Source organism: Canis aureus, chromosome 10 (genome assembly GCF_053574225.1).
Source record: "Canis aureus isolate CA01 chromosome 10, VMU_Caureus_v.1.0, whole genome shotgun sequence".
NCBI classification, from domain to species: Eukaryota; Metazoa; Chordata; class Mammalia; order Carnivora; family Canidae; genus Canis; species Canis aureus.
In genome coordinates, this window is record NC_135620.1 from 75,780,719 (window position 1) to 75,800,455 (window position 19,737).

The 19,737-nt window shown below is 65.5% G+C and overlaps 1 protein-coding gene and 3 long non-coding RNA genes across 11 annotated transcripts in view; 3 read left to right on the plus strand and 1 right to left on the minus strand.

The window, feature by feature from the left end:
• Window positions 1-17,691, minus strand: PHF19 (PHD finger protein 19). 6 transcript variants are annotated; one of them, XM_077913123.1, is made up of 15 exons: window positions 17,670-17,691; window positions 14,698-14,898; window positions 14,196-14,277; window positions 11,882-11,977; window positions 11,336-11,436; window positions 10,616-10,764; window positions 8,832-8,927; window positions 8,118-8,186; window positions 7,827-7,947; window positions 6,009-6,076; window positions 4,697-4,858; window positions 4,133-4,220; window positions 3,569-3,654; window positions 2,860-2,926; window positions 1-2,300 (listed from the first exon to the last, which is right to left on the minus strand). In XM_077913123.1, the coding sequence occupies exons 2-15, from the start codon at window positions 14,881-14,883 to the stop codon at window positions 1,692-1,694; spliced, it is 1,980 nt and encodes a 659-aa protein (XP_077769249.1). In that variant the 5' UTR covers window positions 14,884-14,898; window positions 17,670-17,691; the 3' UTR covers window positions 1-1,691. The 6 variants fall into 6 exon arrangements, 4 of the variants coding, with proteins under 4 accessions (XP_077769249.1, XP_077769247.1, XP_077769248.1 ...); XM_077913121.1 differs by lacking the exon at window positions 17,670-17,691 and adding an exon at window positions 16,752-17,021; XM_077913122.1 differs by lacking the exon at window positions 17,670-17,691 and adding an exon at window positions 15,900-16,026.
• LOC144322761 (uncharacterized) lies at window positions 4,554-7,338 on the plus strand. Its single transcript, XR_013388411.1, has 3 exons — window positions 4,554-6,610; window positions 6,739-7,001; window positions 7,100-7,338. It is a non-coding gene; the product is annotated as an uncharacterized LOC144322761 (long non-coding RNA).
• LOC144322760 (uncharacterized) overlaps window positions 10,623-19,737 on the plus strand; it is a 17,992-nt gene continuing 8,877 nt past the window's right edge. The window contains exons 1-3 of one of the 3 annotated variants that reach the window (XR_013388410.1): window positions 10,623-10,774; window positions 10,929-11,033; window positions 12,777-14,060. This is a non-coding gene — a long non-coding RNA (uncharacterized LOC144322760). Of the gene's footprint in view, window positions 10,781-10,928; window positions 11,034-12,776; window positions 14,511-19,737 lie in introns of those variants that run through there. The other 2 variants (XR_013388409.1, XR_013388408.1) reach the window with 2 other exon arrangements.
• LOC144322759 (uncharacterized) overlaps window positions 17,396-19,737 on the plus strand; it is a 10,033-nt gene continuing 7,691 nt past the window's right edge. Inside the window, exon 1 of the long non-coding RNA XR_013388407.1 lies at window positions 17,396-17,730. This is a non-coding gene — a long non-coding RNA (uncharacterized LOC144322759). The remainder of the gene's footprint in view (window positions 17,731-19,737) is intronic.

Below are 19,737 nucleotides of genomic sequence, written 5' to 3' on the forward strand. Positions count from 1 at the left end.
CACATTAATTATAACTTTAATATAACAAATGTTATTAAAAGCAGCAATTCAAAACCATAAATCTTTTCAAAGGTGCACAGGGTTATAAGGTCAGTTGGCAGTAATGCAGCTATTAACTGGTATGAATGAAATGCTGGGATGTGGAGTCAGGGTGGCCCTGCTAGGCCTTAGGCTGACATCCCAAGTGAGGAAGGCCCCGGCCCCCCCTTCGAGCCCAGAGCCTCCCTGGGGCTTCAGGAGAGAAGGTGCAGTGGCCGCGCTGGCCGTGCTCATCCTGTGCTTCCTCGGAAGCCTGGCAAGCAGGCCTGGGGGGTGGCTGTGCCCTCCGAAGCCAGGCAGGAAGCCACAGATTGGATCCCGAGGTCCCACACCCCTGCGGGGCTGGGGGCTGGCTTCTCAGCTCCCCTTCCATCCGGCCCCAGTTGGGGGCTTCAGTGGCGGCAGCTGTGGGGCTGAGAAGGGAGGGAGCGGGCCCCGCCCCAGCTGTTCCCTGCCTGGGTCACGCCTGGGAAGCGGAGGGAAGGGGGCGGGCCACGTGCAGGAGGTGAGGTCCCGCGTGGAAGGCACTGGAGGACTGAGGTCCGAGGCCGGGGGCATCTGAACAATCTCGGACTCCCGGGTGCTCGCAGGTGGGGAGTGGCTGAGCCCAGCAAAGGAAAAACCAGCTCCCCGGGCCCGCCACCCCTGGTTCGTCCACCTTCGCCCTGCTGCTGGCAGCCTGCGGAGCTCGGCCGAGGAGGCCACAGCAGCGGCTGGCAGGGCTGGCCCCCGGCTGGTCCCCCTTGCCCTGGTGAAGGCACTTCTTTCTACTTTCCCATCATGTGAGTCAGCTTCTAAAGCTCTGGAAGCAGCAAAAATGAGGGGTCCCCTCCTCTTCTCATTTTTGGTTTTCCTCCAGATGGGGATGAGTTGTAACAGTTCTAAGAATTCTATTTATACTCCCACTGACAGAGGCTTCCCTTGGAGAGCGCTGAGTAACACAAGCCCGTTAAAAATCCCAACCTGTCCCAAAAAGTGATTGTCAATCTCAGGGCACAGCAGGGGATAAGGAAGGGGCCACGAGTCCTCTGGGCTCCACTCTGTGCGGGGCCTCCACCGTTCACGGCTGAAAGAAGGGGCAGAGGCTGGACTTTCACATTTAGTTGCAGCACTGAAGAGGCCAAGGGAGAGCCGAGGGCAGGAACCAGGCTGGCACAGAGGGAGCGGGAGCGGGAGCTTGTGTGGGGTGTGTGTGTGTGTGTGTGTGTGTGTACACGCATGCCGCGTGGTGTGTGTGGGTCTGTGTGTACACTGTGTACGTGCATGCTGCAGGGTGTGTGCGTGTGTACACGTATGCTGCACGGCGCATGTGCGTGGTGTGTGCGTGGGGGGGTGTGGTCCCGGAGGGAGAGAGCACACGTGTGATGGCGGCGTCTGTGGGTGCGTGCTGGGCCGGGGGGCCGGGAGGCCGGCGGGGGTTGCGGGGCCCGGCCGCCCTGCCTCCCGCTTCCCTCCCTGGCCCGCGGGTCTCCAAGGCACCCCCAGTGCCACGGCGGATGCGAGGCCGGGGAGAGGGGCACCCGCGGGCCCGGCCTCACGGCCTCTGACGGGGCTGCGGCGTGGGCGCCTTTGAGGCAGAGACCCAGCCTGACGCCTGAGGCCCTGGCCCCGGGTCCCCGCCGCGTGGGCTGTCGCAGGGGCGTCGCGCGCCCTCACCGCCAGGCTGGGCCAGGCAGGAAGGCCATGCTTAGAGGTCCTTGCTCTCCCAGGGTGACCCCCGGGTCAGGTGCGGGGACACCGGGGACATCAGGGGAGGCCAGCCCTGCGGGGGAGGTGGTGAACACACCCACGCGCGGGAGAGAGGCGCGGGGACAGCGGGACTCGGAGGAGGACGGCCTCGGGGCGGGGGTCGTGGAGCCGGGGTCACGGGTCAACAGTCTGGGGGCTGGGGGCCCGAGGAGCCGCCGCCCGGGGCTGCTCAGTAGGGGGTGGTGCCCTCCCACTCCACCAGGTACTGGACCTTGCCCTCGGGCGTGACCCTCCGCGCCAGCACCTGGTACTTCTCCCCGCAGGCCAGGCGCCCGGCCGCGCCGAAGTAGTTGGTGATGGAGGACTTGAGGTGGGACAGGGACGAGTCGTCCTCGCTGATGCTCTCGAACGTGTGGCTGTCGATGCCCTCGTCCGGCCGCTCGGGGCCCGACGCCGCCTCTGCGCTGCTGTCGGAGGGGCAGCGTCCGCCCGGCTCGGCCGCCCGCCGCTTGGCCCGCAGCGGCACGTACGCCTTGGCCGCCAGCTTCCTCTTGCGGCTGCCCACCGTCCGCCTGCAGGGGCGAGGCAGGGGGCCCTGAGCCCGGCCCGGAGCAGCGATCGGGGTCCCCAGCGTCCCGAGGGGCCCCGCCTGCACCGCCCCGAGCGGCCGGGAGCCGGATGGCCAGAGCCCGGGCTGCGGACAGGGAGGTGCGTGTGCCACGCACACACGGGGACGGAAAGGGGTGGTGCAGGCACGACGCACACGAAGGAGCGCTTGGGAGCAGGACCCGAGCCCCACAGAGCTCGCAAGCCCAGGACGCGGGAGGAGGGATGCGGGCAGACGCCAGGACGCAGGGCCGCCGAGGACCGGATGGTCCCCAGGGCCCCTGCCCGCCCCGGCGCGCCCCGCGGTGCCTGCCCCCTCCAGGCCTCCAGAGCGATGGCTCCTTCCCTTGGTGACCCAGGACGGCCCGGGGCGGCAGCCGGGGAGCGGGTCCCCTGCACAGGCCAGGCTCCGTGGCTCGGGCCCGACGGTTCCACTGCGCACGGGCCGGGCGGCTCCAGGGCCCAGGCGAGGCCCGCGGAGCGGTGGGGGGACCCGGACCACAGGCCTTCCTGCCCCCGGCTCACCTGGAGTCGTAGGACAGGCTGGTGGAAGCCGAGCCCGAGGTGCTGGCGGCGTCCGTGGAGTCCACGTCTGAGAAGAAGGTCTGGCCTGAGCTGGCACTGACGGGGGGCAGAGGGTGAGGCTCCGCCGCGGGGCCTCCCCTCCGGGCGCCGCTGCTCCTGGGCCGGCCCACCCGGTGCCCAGCCGGCCGCCCGAGCAGGAGCCCCGGGACGCCCCGACGAGCGGGCCCCCCACACCTGCTGCCAAACAGACCCGAAGGGCCTGCCTCCGCCGCACCTGCTGCAGCCTCATCACAGCCGGGCACGCACAGGCCGGGGGGCTCGGGGTGCCCGACGGCGCTGCTAAGGCCGCGGTCAGTGACTGCCACGGAGGCGCTGCAGCCGGGTCTGAGGGACCCAAGCCCTTCCCTCCTCCGGGAAGCGCTGCAGGACCTTCAGGCGTTTGGGAACGAAGCAGCGGAGGGTGCAAGGCCCTCCCTGACGTGTACCAAGCGCGGGGTGAGGTGGGAACACTGGGGGGCGTCGGGAAGGCTCCCCGGAGGAAGGAGCACGTGGCACAAAGGGGGAAGCAGTAGGGGCTGCAGGGGGGTCGGGAGGGCCGGGCAAGGCCGGGGACGCTGCGACCCCTTGAGCTGGAGCGAGGCTGCCCTCCGAGCGCCAGGGGCCCTGCGGCTTCTGCCCCCCGGCAGCCCTCGACGGGCCCTCCTGTTACCTTTTTAAGCTCTGAATTTCATCCAGCGAGAAGTCAAAGATGCTGGCCAGGTGGTGGTTGGTGCTCCAGGCGGAGGTAAAGTCGCTCTGCGGACACAGCAGGGGCAGTGAGCTCAGGCCGCTCGGCGCCCGCCGCCGCTGAGGGCCACGCGGTCCCAGGCCTGGGGCTCCGGGCACCCTCCTCTCTGGCTCTGCAGCGCCGCCGCCCGGGAGCGGGCCCGCCGGGGCCTGTCACCTGAGCTGCTGACAGTGCCCGGGGACAGCCCGCAGACCGGGGCGCGGGCGGGGCACGGGGGGCGGCTGGGCCGGTGCTAGCGCCCCCCACGGCCGCGGCATGCTCCCGCCCTCGAGGAGGCCCTGGCCTCCGGCCGCAGGGTCCCCACCGCCGCCCCGCCCCTCGGCCTCCGGGACAGCTTGGGGACCTAAGGCAGCGGTCGTGCCGGCATCTGCTCTTTAAGGGATGTGTGGGAGGCCCCCAGGGCCTGGGGGGCCGTGCCCTGCTCGGGAGCCCCCAACGGTCCGACCCTGCGCGTGGATGTGGAGAGCAAGAAAACAAGAAACTAACACTGGGAATAGCATCTTCCAGCAAAAACTTTGATCTTTTTCTTCTATAAACTCGCCTTTTCTGCTGCTGGAACTCGTGAGGCAACAGACTGTGGAGACAGAAAGGGGGGGCGGGTCAGAGCCTGAAGGCCGGAGGGAGGGGGCGGGGGGCACAGCGGTGTGGGGGGCACAGGCGCTGGGGCGGGCGTGGGGGGCCGCGGACGGGGCAGGACGCAGGACGCTCTGACCCAACGCCCAGGGTGAGGGGCTGCGCTGAGCCAGCGGGGCGGGGGCCCCCGGCGCTCACTGCCCAGTCCTGGCCCAGCGACTGCGCCCCACGGCCTGGCTTCCCCCCAAGCCACACAACAGGGCGGGCGCGGGACAGAGGCCGGCTCAGTGGCCGAGGCCGCATGGGCCCCCAGCCCCCAGCCCCCGGCCTCCCGGCCTCTAGCCCCCAGCCCCCAGCCTCCAGCCCCCGGCCTCCGTGGCCTCCAGCTCCCAGCCCCCGGCCTCCGCGGCGTGGCACAGCCGTCCTGGGGCTGCGGCTGGGGGGCGGGGACCCCGAGCTGGGCGCCCAGGCACTGACCCGGGCTTGCTCCTTCCTCTCTTGCGCAGCTCCGAGGCGGCACCGCCGTCCGTGGGCACCAGGCCCTTGTCAGGCAGCAGCTTCCCGGGCGGGTTGGGGGGCACGCGGATGCGCAGACGGAAGATGCACTTCTTCTTCTTGATCTCCTTGCCGCACAGGAACCTGCGGGGGGCGGGAGAGAAAGCTCTGGGCCTGTGGGTCCTCCTCCCGGGAGGCGAGTGCAGCCTCCCTGCGCCCAGAGCTGAGGTCCGGGTCGCTGCGGACACGACACGGGTTCCTCAAGGCCATGGGGCCCGGGCTGGGCAGGGATGCGGCTGGGGGCTCCTCCCTGCCCCCCTTGGTTCTAGCAGCTCCTGCCCCTCTTCTCGGCTCAACCAGCCCCAGGGCACCTCCTACAGGAAGGCCTCCTCCAGTTCGCAGGGAACTGCTGGGGCCCACACACCGCTTCCACACCATTCTGCTTTCCGGTCTCCTCAGGAGACTGCAAACACCTGCAGGCATGTCCCTCCTCCTTCCAGGTGAGCTGCCAGGTGAGGGGTGGCTCCGACAGTCCTCCCCCAGCACCCGTCCACAGGGAAGCCACCACGAGGGCAGGAGCCCCACTGCTCAAGAGCAGGACTGTGTCCGGGCCCCACCCCACGAGGGGGGACCACGTCCTGCTCCTCGCTGCGTGCTCAGGACCTACACAGGGCTGACGGGGCAGCAGTTCAAGCAACACCGTCGGGGGGACAAAGGACTGAACGGGATGGAAGAGCGCTCCAGTCCACAGAGAGCTGAGCAGACCCCCTGAGCTGGAGAGCAGCGGGTTCAGGACGGCCGACGCCCAGAACAAATCAAGCAGAGGATCAGGGCAGGGTCTGGCCACGGGAGGCCCTGAATGCCGTGCTCAGGAGCCTGGGCAGTGGCAGCCAGGTCTGTGGCTGTCGTGTGCTGAGGACTCAGGAGCCCGGGGGGGAAGACACGGGCTGGGGACGGGATGGGACGGGACGGGGATGGGATGAATGGACCTTCCAGTGCCCGGCCCTGAACCACAGACGGCCGGAGAGGAGCGGCCCTCAGAGAGCAGGGGTGCACCCCCTAGGAAGCGGAGCCCAGGACTGACGCATGAAGCTGCTGCAGCGGTTGGGGGCACATCACAAAAGAGGTGGGGTGCTCCCTGAATCTGAAAGGACGGGTGGGACTTATGGAGCCAGAGACGGGTGGGAGACCCAGGCTGGAGTGCAGCTTGAGCAAAGGCCCCGAGGCAGGGAGGTGCTTTGTACCCAGTTCCACCTGTGGTGCCCCACGCACTCCCTCCCTTCCCTGCACGCACCGACTTTTGTAACTGTTCAGCGCATTGAGGAGATGTGGTCCTCGGTCCGTCACGGGGGTGCTGGTGAGCTGAGGGGGAGCAGCCAGCAGGACAGTGAGACCCAGGCCCACGAGCCCCGTCCCCTCCCTCCCTGCAATCTCCGGGTGAGGACCCAGGCTTCTGGGATCCTAGGTCTTTCCTCCTCTATGAGCTCAGGTCTCCACTTGGAAATGGGGGAGTTAACTCCCGTCCTAAATGGATTAAGAGGTTCGATGGGGCACCGGGGTGGCTCCGTCAGTGGAGTGTCTGCCTTCAGCTCAGGACATGATCAGGGGCCTGGGATGGGCCCCGAGTCGGGGGCTTGGGCGGGGGGTCCCTGCTCAGCGGGGAGTTTGCTTCTCTTGTCTCTACTCCTCCACCCCCACTGGTTCTCTCTCTTGTGCCATCATTTGCTCTCTAATAAAATCTTAAAAAAAAAAGGTTGAAGAAGGCCCATGCCCTTGACCCGGCAATGCCACCGCATGGGCTCTATCACGGGGTCAGAACGCACAACACAGGCAAAGCTTTAAGTGCAGCGTCGTTCCCAGTGAGAGGCAGGGAACCTGCCCAAAGGAAGGAAAGCAGTAAGTCAACCGTGGTGGAAACCAGTGGGGCCTTAAACATGCGGATGAAAGCTCTTTCAGAGTACGGAAAAGTATTTATGATATAAAGTGAAAAAAAGTGATTTAAAATTTTACATACTGTATAACAGAAGCCAGGAAAAACAGAAAAAAACGATGGAATACATCACTGGCAGCTGTTTCTGCGCGGCGTGACGGGGAGTGTGGATGATTTTGTTCTTAGTAGGCTCCCCCCACCCCCAGCATGGGGCCCAGCGCAGGGCCCGAACTCAAGACCCAAGATTGAGACCTGAGCTGAGATCAAGTCAGACACTCAACTGAGCCCCAAGGCGCCCCTGGATGATTTTTTCAAAAGTGTACTTTGTTGCACTTAACATTTTTCCTACCAGGAACGGTATGTTCTTTTTATAAATCAGAAAAAAATGTTAGTAAAAATACCTGCTCTACCTGTCTTTTAAGGCTTTACAATACATATGCCTTTTTCTTTTAAAGATTTTCTCTTAAAGATTTAAAGCCGACTCCCCGCCGAGCACAGAGCCCGACACACGGGGCTCCGTCCCAGGACCCCGAGATCACCACCAGAGCCGAAAACCAAAGTCGGCTGCCCAGGCGCCCCGACAATATAAATGTCTTATAAATAATCAACGCTACAATGGAAGACGTTACATGAAAAGCGTCATAGGTCTTTTCTGTTTTTTTCATCATAGGTCTTTATGCAAAGCATTAAAGTCTTTTTCTGTTTTTTTTTTTTTGTAAATTCTTGTCTCATCAAAGAAAGACTTGGAGCAGTCAGTAGAGCCGACACCTCGCCCCAGGTTGGCGGAAAGGACTCAGGTGGTCGTTGGGGGACGGGGCGCGGCTCCCCGACGGGAGAGGCAGGTCGGGTCCTGGCTCAGCCTCCGCCAGGGGCTCTCCACCTCCACCACCCTCAGTCTCCCAGGCCCGAGAGCCTTCTGCTGTCAGAGGGGCACCAGCAGGGCGCAGGCCCCTTGGCTCCCCCCGCCCCAGAGGCCTTCCTCAGCTCAGACCCACCCCCAGCCCCTGCTGCCGGTCAGCGAGGCCCCGGCCTGCCCGCTGCCAGAGCCGGGTCAGGAAGCCGCTTGCAGGGCGCGGCTCGGAGCCTGGACTGGGGGGGTGGGCAGCTGAGAGACTCTGGGTCGTCCTCCCAGCCCCCAGGCCTCCGACGGGCGCCCGACTCTCAGCCCACCGACCTGCGTACCTTGCCGAGCTGCAGGAGCTCCCAGTGGTGGTTGACAAAGGCCAGAATCTCCTCAAAGTCGAAGTACTTCTTCTTGCTCTGCACCCCCAGGTTGTAGAGGGCCAGGTGCACCACATCCACCCTGGGCAGGGGGGCAGGTAGGTGGGGCTGGGTGAGGAGGCAGCCCCGGGGCTGAAGGGCAGGGGCGAGGCCGGCCCGCTGGCTGCACACGCAGTGGTTCCCGGAGGGAGGTGGGAGTGGAGCGGCTGGGGGGGGGGGACGGGGCGGGCGGGCCAAGCCCCAGCCTCTCACCATCGGAGGGGCAGCCGCTCGATGTACTCGGGGCCCTGGTTGCACACGGAGCAGAAAAACAGGTAGAACCTGGAAGGGGCGGGTGGAGAGGGGGCTGTGCTGGGAGGGCTGATGCCCACCCGCGCTCCCCCCTGCCTTCCCCTGGGCCGTCCTTGTCCCCAGTCCCCAGGGCGGCGGCAGGACAGAGGCCCCATACCCCACCTTCCCTCCACCTAAGCCACTCCCCATGTCCCGATCCTGGAGCACGGGGAGCTGGGGGCGAGCGGCAGAGGCTGTGGGGCTGCAGGGGCCAGGCTGCGCTGGGCACCCTCCTCCCCCCCAGACACCCGCTCACACGCGCCACGCTCGGTCACAAACGTGCCACGCCAACCAGGACACATCCAGTATCTAGTGCGACACTCGTGTGCCTTCGACAGCTCCGCCCCGCCTGGTAGAACCCAGATCAGTCATGCTCCTCCCAAGGGCTTAGGGAAGGTGGGGCGTTGCCGAAGGCCCCCCCACAAGGCCATGGCAGCTGGAGCCGTGGCCTGGCACATTCCTCTACCGAGAAGGGCCTTACCCCGAGCTGCCTCCCTTACACAGGTGCCCATGCTCAGAGACCCCACCTGTGGAGGGCCTGGCAGGCAGTCGGGAAGCACTGCTGCCCCTGCTGTCCGCGCACCCCCCCCATCCGCCCTCCCACCCCCGAGTGTGCCGGGCCAGATGAGCACCTACCGGTCCCCGAACATCATGGGCTCATTGAGGCACTGCGTGCAGGCCTCGTGGAACCACTGTCTGCACCGGTAGCATTGCAGCATCCGCAGGTACCACCTGGAGAGCCAGAGGAGCCAGGGTCAGCCAGGCCCACGCTCCAGGCCGGGCGTCAGCCTCAGCCACTTCTCCCAACACAAACTTGCTCTCCACCAGGGGAAAGGAAGAGAACCCACGGTTACCGAGCACGAGGCCGCGCCAGGGGAGGCCCAGGGAGCAGGCTCATGCTAGTCTGATCTCCCCGTCTGGCAAGAGACGGGCCCATGGTCCTAAGCCTAAACGACTTGTGCAAGGTCACTCAGGAGGCAAGTGGTGGGTGATGACTCAATCCCGGTCTTCCTCACTTCAAAGCCTACGCTCTTCACGCCACGGGAAGCCCCCATCTCTGTGCCCCCCACGCTGCTTCTCAAACACCACCAAAGTGGACAGGTTTGCCCCGGAGACCTCGTGGGAGACCGATGGCCCCGTATGCTCCACGGGCAGCATCACGCCTGGTCTTCCTTACCCAGTGCTGTGCCTACCCTGTCGGGGCCAGTCAACCACTATTCGCTGAATACGAACGAAGGGCAAAGTAGTACTTCCTTAAGGACAACCTAGGCTTTGTTCACAACTTGCCAGGTGAGGTCCCTGGACTGTGTGCATCACAATCACCTGGGATCTAGGCTAACCTATGGATTCCTTAGTCCACCCCAGACCTGCTCAATCACTGGGGGAGCCCCTGGGAGGTGCATTTCTAACAACCACCCCGGGGCAACTGTGCCCAGCCGGCACCGACAGCCACCGTCCCGCTGCTATACGCACTTCTCCCCGCCATCCCATAGAGCTTCGCACACTCGGGGAAGTTGGGGAGGCCGGGACTGTCAACCCCACTTAGGAGACGAAGGACTTCACGTGATTTGCCCAAATTACCCAGCTAGCCTGGGTAAGCCCAGCCTCCAGACCCCGAGGACTTGTCACGAGCATGGGGCTAAGATTCAGGACCTCAGGGCATCCTGCAGGCTGCGTCCTGAGGGCAGAGGCCTCAGCTGTCACTTCTGTGGCCCCGGCCACAATGCCTGGGGCGGTCAGCCCAGGGGAGCAGGCTCAGTCGCCCAAGGCTACACGCAGACGCAGCCGGTAAGAGCCACTCGGGCTCGTCCTGCAGTCGGGCGGGAATCGCCTCCACAGCATCCCGGCCACCAGCCACCGGCCCCGCCCCGAACCCCGCCCCGCGGCCTTACTCTCCGGGCCGCCGCCGCAGCAGCCCGCCCCGCCGAGGCCCCGCCCCCAACCCCGCCCCCGCCTGCCGAGGCCCCGCCCCGCGGCCTTACTCCCCGGGCCCGCCGCAGTAGCAGTAGCCCCGCCCCGGTGAGGCCCCGCCCCTAACCACGCCCACCGTGGCCCCGCCCCGCGGCCTTACTCTTCGGGCCCGCCACAGCAGCAGTAGCCCCGCCCCGCCGAGGCCCCGCCCCGCGGCCTTACTCTCCGGGCCGCCGCAGCAGCAGCCCGCCCCGCCGAGGCCCCGCCCCCGCCTGCCGAGGCCCCGCCCCTAACCCCGCCCCCGCCTCGCGGCCTTACTCCCCGGGCCCGCCGCAGTAGCAGTAGCCCCGCCCCGCCGAGGCCCCGCCCCTAACCCCGCCCCCGCCTGCCGAGGCCCCGCCCCGCGGCCTTACTCTCCGGGCCCGCCGCAGTAGCGGTAGCCCCGCCCTCGCCGAGGCCCCGCCCCTAACCACGCCCCCGCCCGCCGAGGCCCCGCCCCGCGGCCTTACTCTCCGGGCCCGCCGCAGTAGCAGTAGCACTGCTGCTGGTTGGTGCGGTGCGGCGAGTCCCACTCGAGCTCCTCGGGCTGGTAGGACAGCACCATCTTCACGGCCTGCAGCGTCCTGGCGATGGCACCCTTCTTCAGCGCGCCGCCTTTCTGCGGGGAGGTGACGGTCCGGCTCAGCCGCGGGGTCCCGGCGGGGGTGGCGGGGGTCGGGGTGGGAGGGTGCACGGGGCGGGCCCGGGGCGGCCACAGGAGCCAGCGCCCGCCCTGCCGCTGGCGAGGGAAACGCTGCTCCCGGGGACCCGTGGATGTTCCAGTGTCGGAAAAGGAGGAAGCCTTTTCTCGTGGATCCCGCATCTATCCTCGCTCCCTCCCAGGAGGATCTCTTAGGAATCATATTAGCATTAACACCAACGATGAAGGTAACCATAACACCCAATATGTACGGAGTGTGGGTGCTCACGTGGGTGTTGTCTTTCCACAGCAAAGCACCATTTATTGGGGGGCTCCTACCCCTGGCCCCAAACCCATATCCATTTTATCATTTGCTGAGGAAGCAGGCTCAGGGAGGCTAAGGCACCTGGCCACCCACTTCCCATCAGTGGCAGCAGTGCTGTCTGCCTCCAAGCCCGGGCTCTGGGACCTGCCGTCGGCCTGCGTGCAGGGGGTGCAGGCTTCCCACTGAGGCGGGGAAAGGCAGGGGCTGGAAGGACGGAGGGCTCACCCGCACAGCCAGCGCGAAGATGCAGCGTCGGCAGAACCACGGCGTGAGCAGGGGACGGTCCGCACTGCCCGCCCTGGGGATGTGGCACTGCTGGTGGTAACCTGCGGCAGAGGGGCGCTGCTGAGTGCCCGCGGGGAGGCAGTGGCCCAGCCCGGCAGCCCTAAGGCCACAGGGCTAGCGAGGGCAGCGCCCGTCGGAGGAGCCAGGGGCTGGCTGCAATGCTCAGCAACGAGCCGAACTGGCGTCCAGGCAGGCGATGGAGACAGCCTGGGCCCCAGTGGGGTTGGCACGACAGTCTGGCTTGGGCCTCTGTGCCCCACGTCTCCACTCATCCTTGCCAGGGGGTGAGGGGAGCTCCAACCCATGCACGTTACATCACTTTTCAGGAACCCCAGCTCTCCCCAGGGCTCCAGAGGCTGGCCCCTGTCACTCCCGGGTCCAACAGAAATGGGAAGCCAGCTGAGAGCCCCCAGTGGGATGCACCCACTGGGTCAGTGGTGGGGAACCCGTCAGGGGGCTCCTCCGTGCCCCGCTCACCACACTCACCCAGGCCACACTTCCCACAGATGAGGATCTCATTCAGCGGCCCCGATGTCTTCCCCAGACAGATGTTGCACTTGGGCTCCTCCCCGGGAACGCCAGCTGAAAGGGAGAGAGAGACAGGGGCCCTCCAGGGTCAGGTCTGGCTCGCAGGAATCCCAGGATTTGCCTTCCAGGTGCTGAGCCGCCCCTCAGTGCGGGGCCTGGCCCTAGACCCCGTGGGCCGGCTCGCTGCATCTCCCCAACACTCTGAGGTGCCTAGTATCAGTAGCCCATTCTAAAGACAAGGAAATCGAGGCTCAGAGCAGTTAATCCCAAAAGTTAAATAGAACTAGAAATGGGATTCGAACCCATGGCTGTTTGACACCCAATCCCTTGTTCTTTCTGACCATATCATGCTGCCTCTTCTGCCTAATTTAGTTTGTTAAGCACTTATTCATGTTACCAGTAACAAAAAATGTCATAATGAAACTCCATGTTCCCATCGTTAAGAACTCGTAGCCAATCTTCTGACTGTATTCCCACCCACTTCCCCGTCTTATATTATTTTGAACCAATTCCCAGATCCCTAATCATTTTCTGAAAATGTTTCAGTATGTGACTCTGAAAGATTAGGATGCTCTTCTTTAAAAACGACACAATGACAGTGCTTTTGTTGCACTTAAAAAATTAAAAACAATTTCTTAATATCACCAACAAACTTAGTGTTCACATTTCCAACTGTCTCTTAAATAAAAATGTCGTAACAGTTTTAAGTGTGTTCAACTGCTTTTAATCTACAAGTTCTTTCTCATTTCTTTTTTCTTTTTTGGTTACTGTTGAAGAGTACGTGTGTCTATCTGTGAAAGGCTTGGGCGGATACATTCATACACTGTGATGCATTTCTGTCTTGTTCCCCTAGCCGACTGCGAGTGATCTGCTCATCACCATGTGCCCAAGACCTCATACGGCGCGTGGCACACAACATGTGTTCGAGGCATGTTTGTCGACTCCACGGTCTCTTGCCTCTTATTCCTCAATATGGTCCTGAGGGTCACGACAAGCCCTCAACTCCCTAAGGAGGTAAGCCAGTAAAGTGGTAAGCGTAATCAAGTGCTCAATGCCTGCGGCTTGCTCATCCTCGTGCTGTCCTCCCGGCGATGCCAGCAGGGGCTCCGTCCTGCCTGGGACGCACAGTTCTCTGGCTGGGGAAACACACTGCAGCACCCGCGGGGGGCCTGGCGCACCGGGGGCCCTCTACCCAATGTCTGCGGGGGTCTTCCCCGGCCGCTCGTCACCTTCAGTGAGAAGGTAACTCAAGAGAAGAGCTCCTCCGTGCTTTGGATCTTGGGAGAAGAAATTGAGGGCGAGGGGCGCTGGGAGAAGCGTCTCCACCTCCGCATCAGCCACGACATCTTGGATGGAGCCTCTGCGAACTGGCTGGGTTCTGTGGCCTCCACTTGGCAGGCGCCTTGAAATCCTTCCTTTCGGTAACACATTCTTCAGGAAGGGCCTCCCAGCAACTCAGGAGCCCTGGGCCAAAGGTCTCATGCAACTGCCCTGCGAGGCCACAGCCGTCATCACCTCCTTTCTTCAGATGAAGAAACCGAGGCTCAGAGAAGTGTCACTTGTTCAAGAACACGCAGCAAGCAAGTGGCGGAGCTGAAACTTGGCCCGAGGCCTACTGAGCCCAAGCTTAGAGCTCCAAGCGGGAAACACGAGTGTTGTGACTGATGAGTGGGGTCTGTGATGCCCGTGGGAAGGGAGAACGGGGCCGTGGGGGGGACTGTCAGCCCTCCGCGGGCCAGGATGGCGCCCGACCCAGCTCCGGCTCAGCCCCAGAGCTGCTCCAGCTCCGCCCAGACATGATCATCGTCGCCCTGCCTGGTCCATCTCTGCCTTCTCGGCTTCCCGCCATGGCTGGGGCTGGCTCCACTCGTTTCCCCCACACGTGGATCGGGCGCACTGTGCTCACACGCAGAGGAGCCAGTTCTGAGCGCCCCTCTCCGTTCCTGGCCCCGGACTGACCCAGAGCCCTGTGCAGTCGGGCACGAAGTGGCATCCCAGTTCTCCCAGCACCTTCCGGAGGAGTCCGAGCCACCTCCTCCATCTGCCTGCCTCCCTTCGTGACGTGGGAGTGATCACAGGCGTGACAGACGTCCGAGTGCCTTTCTGTGTAAACAGGCTTGTCATCGGATCTCCTCAGGTGGGCCGGGGGGCAGGGGGGCCCATCTGACAAGGGCAGATGCAAGCAGTACCAGAGAGAAGGCGGCGGATGGGAGTGGAGGAGGAGAGCGGGCCAGGGTGGGGCAGGGGAGCCCGGGCCCTTCGGGGTACTCACCATGCTGTATGTCTTTCCAGAGGACCCAGTATTTGGAATTATCTTCAAAAGTCACAAGGCAGCTCTGCTTAGAACTGCTGACCTGGGCGCGGAGAGGGAGGGGCAACGTGAGAAAGTGGCCGGGGACCAGCCCCTGGGACATGGAGGTCCTCTCCCATCCACTCCTTGTGCTCCAGAAAGCAGAGCCAGGCTGGAAGGGGGAGGACAGTGGTTCCAGAGGCAGAGTGTGCCTGGGGACTTGGTGGGAATGCCAAGGACGGTGCAGGCCAGGTGGTCACCTGCGGTCCCCTCCAGCCTGACTTTGTTTTGTTCTGTGGGCTCGTACAGCTCTTTTCTAAAGACCTGGCTGCATGATGTCAGCCCTGAGGATGGCACCTGCCCAAGCAGGCTCCGGCTCCTTCCACATTCATCTTTTGAGCATGAGGGGCAGTAAGGGAGGCCCAGGCCAGAGGACGAGCAGAGACGCTGAGCCTGGGAACTGGGGCCGGGGAGGAAAGTTTACCCTCTTGATCTTCCCGAGGTAATACAGTCCATCTGTCCAGCGGCACAGCACGTACTGGCCCTCCGTCAGCTTGGACATCAGGTCTTTGAAGTTGTTCTTGGCTTTTGCCAGGGCCCCCTTGTTGGGGAGGTGGCTGGTGGCACCATAGGAGTCCCGAGTCCCTGGGTCCAGAGTGTGATTCTCCATCAGCTTCCCCTGACACTGGAAGAGAGAGAGAGAGAACAGGGTTTTTACTCCTCACTCCCCGGCCCCAACAGTCCATCCGGGGAAGGAAGGAGCCCATCATGGACACAACCCGTGGTACGGTGTGCTGGGCGCTTGTTATCGCGCTGGATCCTCGTGACAACCCTGCGGGGGGCAGGTTATTACTCCCATTCCACAGGCCGAGGAATTGAGGGCCGGCAGGGGAAGTGGCCAGTGGGGTGGAGGCAGAGGCAAGGCTTCAGTGAGGTGTGCTGGTCTGCACCCCTGCCCCTCTTCCCACCTCCTGCGCAGGCTGCCTTAGGCCTTCTCCGGGAGGGGAGCGGGGGGAAGTCTTTGCTCCCCCCACCCTGCCCCGAGATCTGGGAAGGAAAGCTCCCAGGTGGCTAGTGACCAGGTACAGATGGCCCGCTTCTGTCTTTTGTGATCCCCCTTTCTGCTCTCAGTTATGGGGTGACTTCAAGGAAACCAATTCTGGGACATCTAAATCCACTCAGGGGCAAGTGTGCTCCAAGCAGTAAGTCATCACAAGCTGCCGTGTCCGTCTGCACCTGTCTCTGTCCCCACCCTATGAGACGCTCTCTTCTCCCTGCTGGTGGTACCACTGGTGGTCCCAGAACCCCCGAGCATCTCTAGACTTCTCCCACTGGTCAGGTGCCGCCGTGTGCCAACTTCAAGCCCAGTGGGCCCTGGCATGTGGCCCCTCTTTTCTGCGTCCCCGTCCTGGTCTGATCTGAGGCCTCCCTTTTGCTTGGGCCCTTCATTCACTCACTCGCTGTTGGGGAGCCTTGTGCTCACGCTTGCTGGCTCCTGGGGTGGGGAACGACACCACCACACCCAGGACAGGTCCCCCCCCGCCTCCCCGCCTCCCCGCTTCCCCACCAGACTCTTCCACGGGGCCAAGCATTCCCTGTCTTTCTCCCGGAGGCCGTCTGTGGCTCCCCGTGTCATCTCGGGCACTGGAAGCCGTCCCCAAGGCCCGCCTCCCTCCCTGCGCTCACCTGGCTCCGTGCCCCTGCGCGCTCTGCGGAGCCGACACAGCCGCGCTCTGTTCCCTGCGCCCGCCCCGGGCTCCCCTCCCCGCGGGCAGCGGGCACCGGGCGCCGGCAGCGGGCGGAGGGCGGCGGGCGGAGGGCGGCGGGCGGAGGGCGGAGGCTGCCGTGTGCCCCGCGGGGGACGGCGCGGGTCCGGGCACGTGCGTGGCCGTCGGGGCCGGGGCAGGCCGGGGCAGGCGCTCCCCCCAGGGCGCCCCTTTCCGCGCGGCGGGCGGGCGGGGCCGGGGTCGGGCTGCGGGTCCCCCTGTCCGGGCCCCCCCGTCCGCCCCCTGCCCCCCGGGCTCCGGAGCTGACACTTCCTCCCGGCGCTCGGGGCCCGGCCGCGCCCCCTCCCGCGCCTGCCCCCGCCGGCCCCGCGGCGCTGATTGGCTGATTCAAACCCGCCCGCGAGGGCCGCCTGCCTGCGGGTTCGCCGCCGCGTCCGGCTCGGGCTCGGGCTCGGGCTCGGGCTCCGGCTCCCGCTCCGGCTCCGGCTCCGGCTCCGGCTCCGGCTCGGGCCCGCGGGGCGCGGCGCTGACTCAGCCGGAGCCTCTCGGGGCGGCCCCGCTCTTCCCGGGTGTCGGGGCGGGAGGCCGCGTGGGCGGGACCCGGGACCCCGACCCCCGCCCCCGCCCCCGCCCCGCCGCGGACCCCCGGCCCCCCGCGGCCCCGACGCCCCGGCCCTGGGCCGCCTCCCGGGCGCCCGCGGGGGGTCAGGCGCCGGCCGGCCCCGCCGCTGCCCCCGCCCGCCCCGGCCCCGGCCCCCCGCCCGCGCCCCGCGGCCGCCCCCGCCCGCCGACGGCCCTGCGCCCGGCTTACCGCGAGCCCGCGCCGGCCGGTCCCTCCCGCAGTCTGCCCACCCGGCGCCCCGGCGGAGGAGGCGGCCCGGCCGAGTGTCCGCCCGCGGGGCCGGGGTCGGGGTCTCGCGGGGCGGGGCGGGGCGGGGGCGGGGGAGGGGCCGGGCGCTCAGGAAGGGGCCCCCCGGGCGCGGGGCGCCATCTTTTTCGCGTTTTCCCGCGAATTATCGACGTCCCGCTTATGTAAGTAGCGGCGGCCGCGCGGGCCTCGCCATTGGCGCCCGCGGCCCGCCCGGCCCCGCAGCGCCGCCCCCGCGCCCCGGCCCCGCAGCCCCGCTCCGCCCCGCCCCGCCCCCGCCCCCGGGCCCGCCCCGCCCCCGCCCCGCGCGTCCCCCGCCCCGCGCGTCCCCGGCCCCGCCTCCTCCCGCCTCCTCCCGCCCCTCCCCCCACGCCGCGGACGCACGCGGAGGCCCCGCCCCCCGCCGGCCCCGGTCCCCGCGCGGTGCACCCGGGGGCGCGCAGCGGGCGGCGGGGGGCAGCCTGGGGGCGCGGGGCGGGGCCTGGTCACCCCCCCCCCCCGGACCCCGAGGCCTGCGGTCGGCCCGGCCCAGCCCCCCGCCCCGCCCCGCGACCCGAGGCCGCGCAGCCCCGCGGGGCGCCCACGGCTGTGCCGCTGGGGGAGCCCGGCCTCGGGCCCTGGGGGCGCATCCCCGTCCGTCCCGGGGGCGCTCGGCGCCGGCCCGCCTCACAGGCTGCTGCGTAGACGCCGCAAAGTCCGGCAGCGGGCGAGGACGGAGCCGGCGCGGGGCAGGGGCAGGGCAGGGGCAGGGCAGGGGAGGGCAGGGCAGGGCAGGGCAGGGCAGGGGAGGGAGGCAGCGGCGGCGCGGCCAGGACGGGGCACCCGCAGCCCGGGAGGCCAGAGCGCGCGGAGGCAGCTCACCCGGACCCGCAGAGCCTCGGCCCGCGGCGCAGGTGCGCGCAGGTGGCACCTGGACACGGAGGTGAGCGCCCGGGGCGAGGCAGCGGTGCGCGGGGGCCGGGGACGCCCGGCGGGGGCAGGTGTGCGGGGGGGGGGGGGCGGGAGGCGACGAGCCCGTGCGCAGCCCCAGGCCACTGGGCCTCGCTGACGGGGCTGTGCGCGGCGCTGATGGGAGTTTGCTTCGGGAGCCGGCAGCGGTGGGTTCACAGTGGGGGCGAGCGACAAAGACAATCCAACGACTGAAAAAGAAAAGAAAAGAAAAGAAAAGAAAAAAGAAAAGAAAAGAAAAGAAAAGAAAAGAAAAGAGGTTAAGGATGTCAGCGGGCAGCGCGCCAAAGAGGAGAGCCAGAGGCCGAAAACAGAAGGGAAGCCAGCCCCGCCGGCCAGCTCAGGCCTGCAAACCGAGGGAGCCGCTTCTCCGCAGACCTTTCCTGGGGAAAACAAAAACCAGCCTCCAGCTGCAGAACAGGTGCAGTGTGATGTGAAAAAAAGTTTTGAACACTCAGCACTGTCCTATCGACGCATTTTAGGGACACAGGTACCAAAAACTGTTAGAACGTGTCGGGAAATCCGACACCAACTTTAGGAGAGCGGGGGTCCCCCTAGGCGGGAGTGTTAGGGATGAGGCCAGAAAGAGTCACACGGGCCGTCGGAGTCTACCTGTGCTGATCTGTTTCCCAGGAAATTCAAAATATCTGAAGCAAAGACAGCAGCGCGCCAAGATTGGGCCGAGCTGGGTGGCCGTCCGTGGTGGCTCTCTGCCATCCTCCTCCGTCTCAGGCCTGAACCCTTTCCTCTATCTTCTGTGTGCTCAAAATTACTTGGGAATTCCATTTATTTGTTCTTGGTGACCTGTACGCCCAGGAGGGGCTCAGACCCGCAACCCCGAGACCATCACATACCCCTCCCTTGGAGCCAAAGTACTGGCAAGTGGGGGAGGCCTGGAGAGGCCCCGCAGAGAGGCCAAGGGCCGCCAAACCTGGGGGAACTGGCGCAGGAGCCTCCCCACCTGCTGCGGGTGTGCACGGGGTCACCCACCCTGCAGTACTTCATCCTTCTCCACACACTGCCCTGTCCTCGTTTTTCCTTCTGATTAAGGATGACTCAGAAAAGCCAGAAAACCACAGGGAGGCGGTGCAAGTCACCTGAGATTTCCACAGTCCTCTAGGTCCGCTTTGCTGAGGCACAGGTCGTTACCGCACAAAAAATCCACCTGCTTTCTTTTTTTTTTTAATTTATTATTTATGATAGTCACAGAGAGAGAGAGGCAGAGACACAGGCAGAGGGAGAAGCAGGCTCCATGCACCAGGAGCCCGACGTGGGATTCGATCCCGGGTCTCCAGGATCGCGCCCTGGGCCAAAGGCAGGCGCCAAACCGCTGCACCACCCAGGGATCCCTCCACCTGCTTTCAAAGCGCAGCGCCTTGTGCTTTGGCAGAACAGGATTTCGTTCTGGAAGTACTTTCCGGGTGCTCCCCGAGAAGGAATGCTCTTCACAAATACAGTAGTTATTCCTGTAATATGATTTTTCAGACTCGCGATGGTGAAGTTACTTTTGCCCACGAGGCCAGGTGACCGGCTAGGTGGGTCTGTGTTTCGTTGCCTGAGTCTGGGGGTCAGTGTATAATGTCCCCGGCGCAGAGGAGCCGGGAGTTTTCAGATGACAGTAGAGGGCAGGATCGTCAACAACCACCACAGGGACACTTGACAGGGTGGGACTGTGAGCCGTGGAAGCGCCTGTGGCCTTGTTGAGCGGCCAGGCCACAAACACCCTGACCTGTGGCTTCTGTGGGGAAATGAGAGGAGGCAAGCGTCTGCCCCTCTTGGAGCCCAGAGCGGGAGGAGACGACGGCACGGGACACAGGCGATCCTCGGCCTCCCAGCCTCCCGGCCTCCCCGCAGGCGCGCTGCAGACCCTGGGCCCCTCCTCTGAAATGTGCTCCCCCACCGCCCCCCACATCTCAACACTGAGCACCCTTTAGGGGAGTGGGTGCTGCCCGAGTGGGAGGGGGTGACACAGAGGGAGATG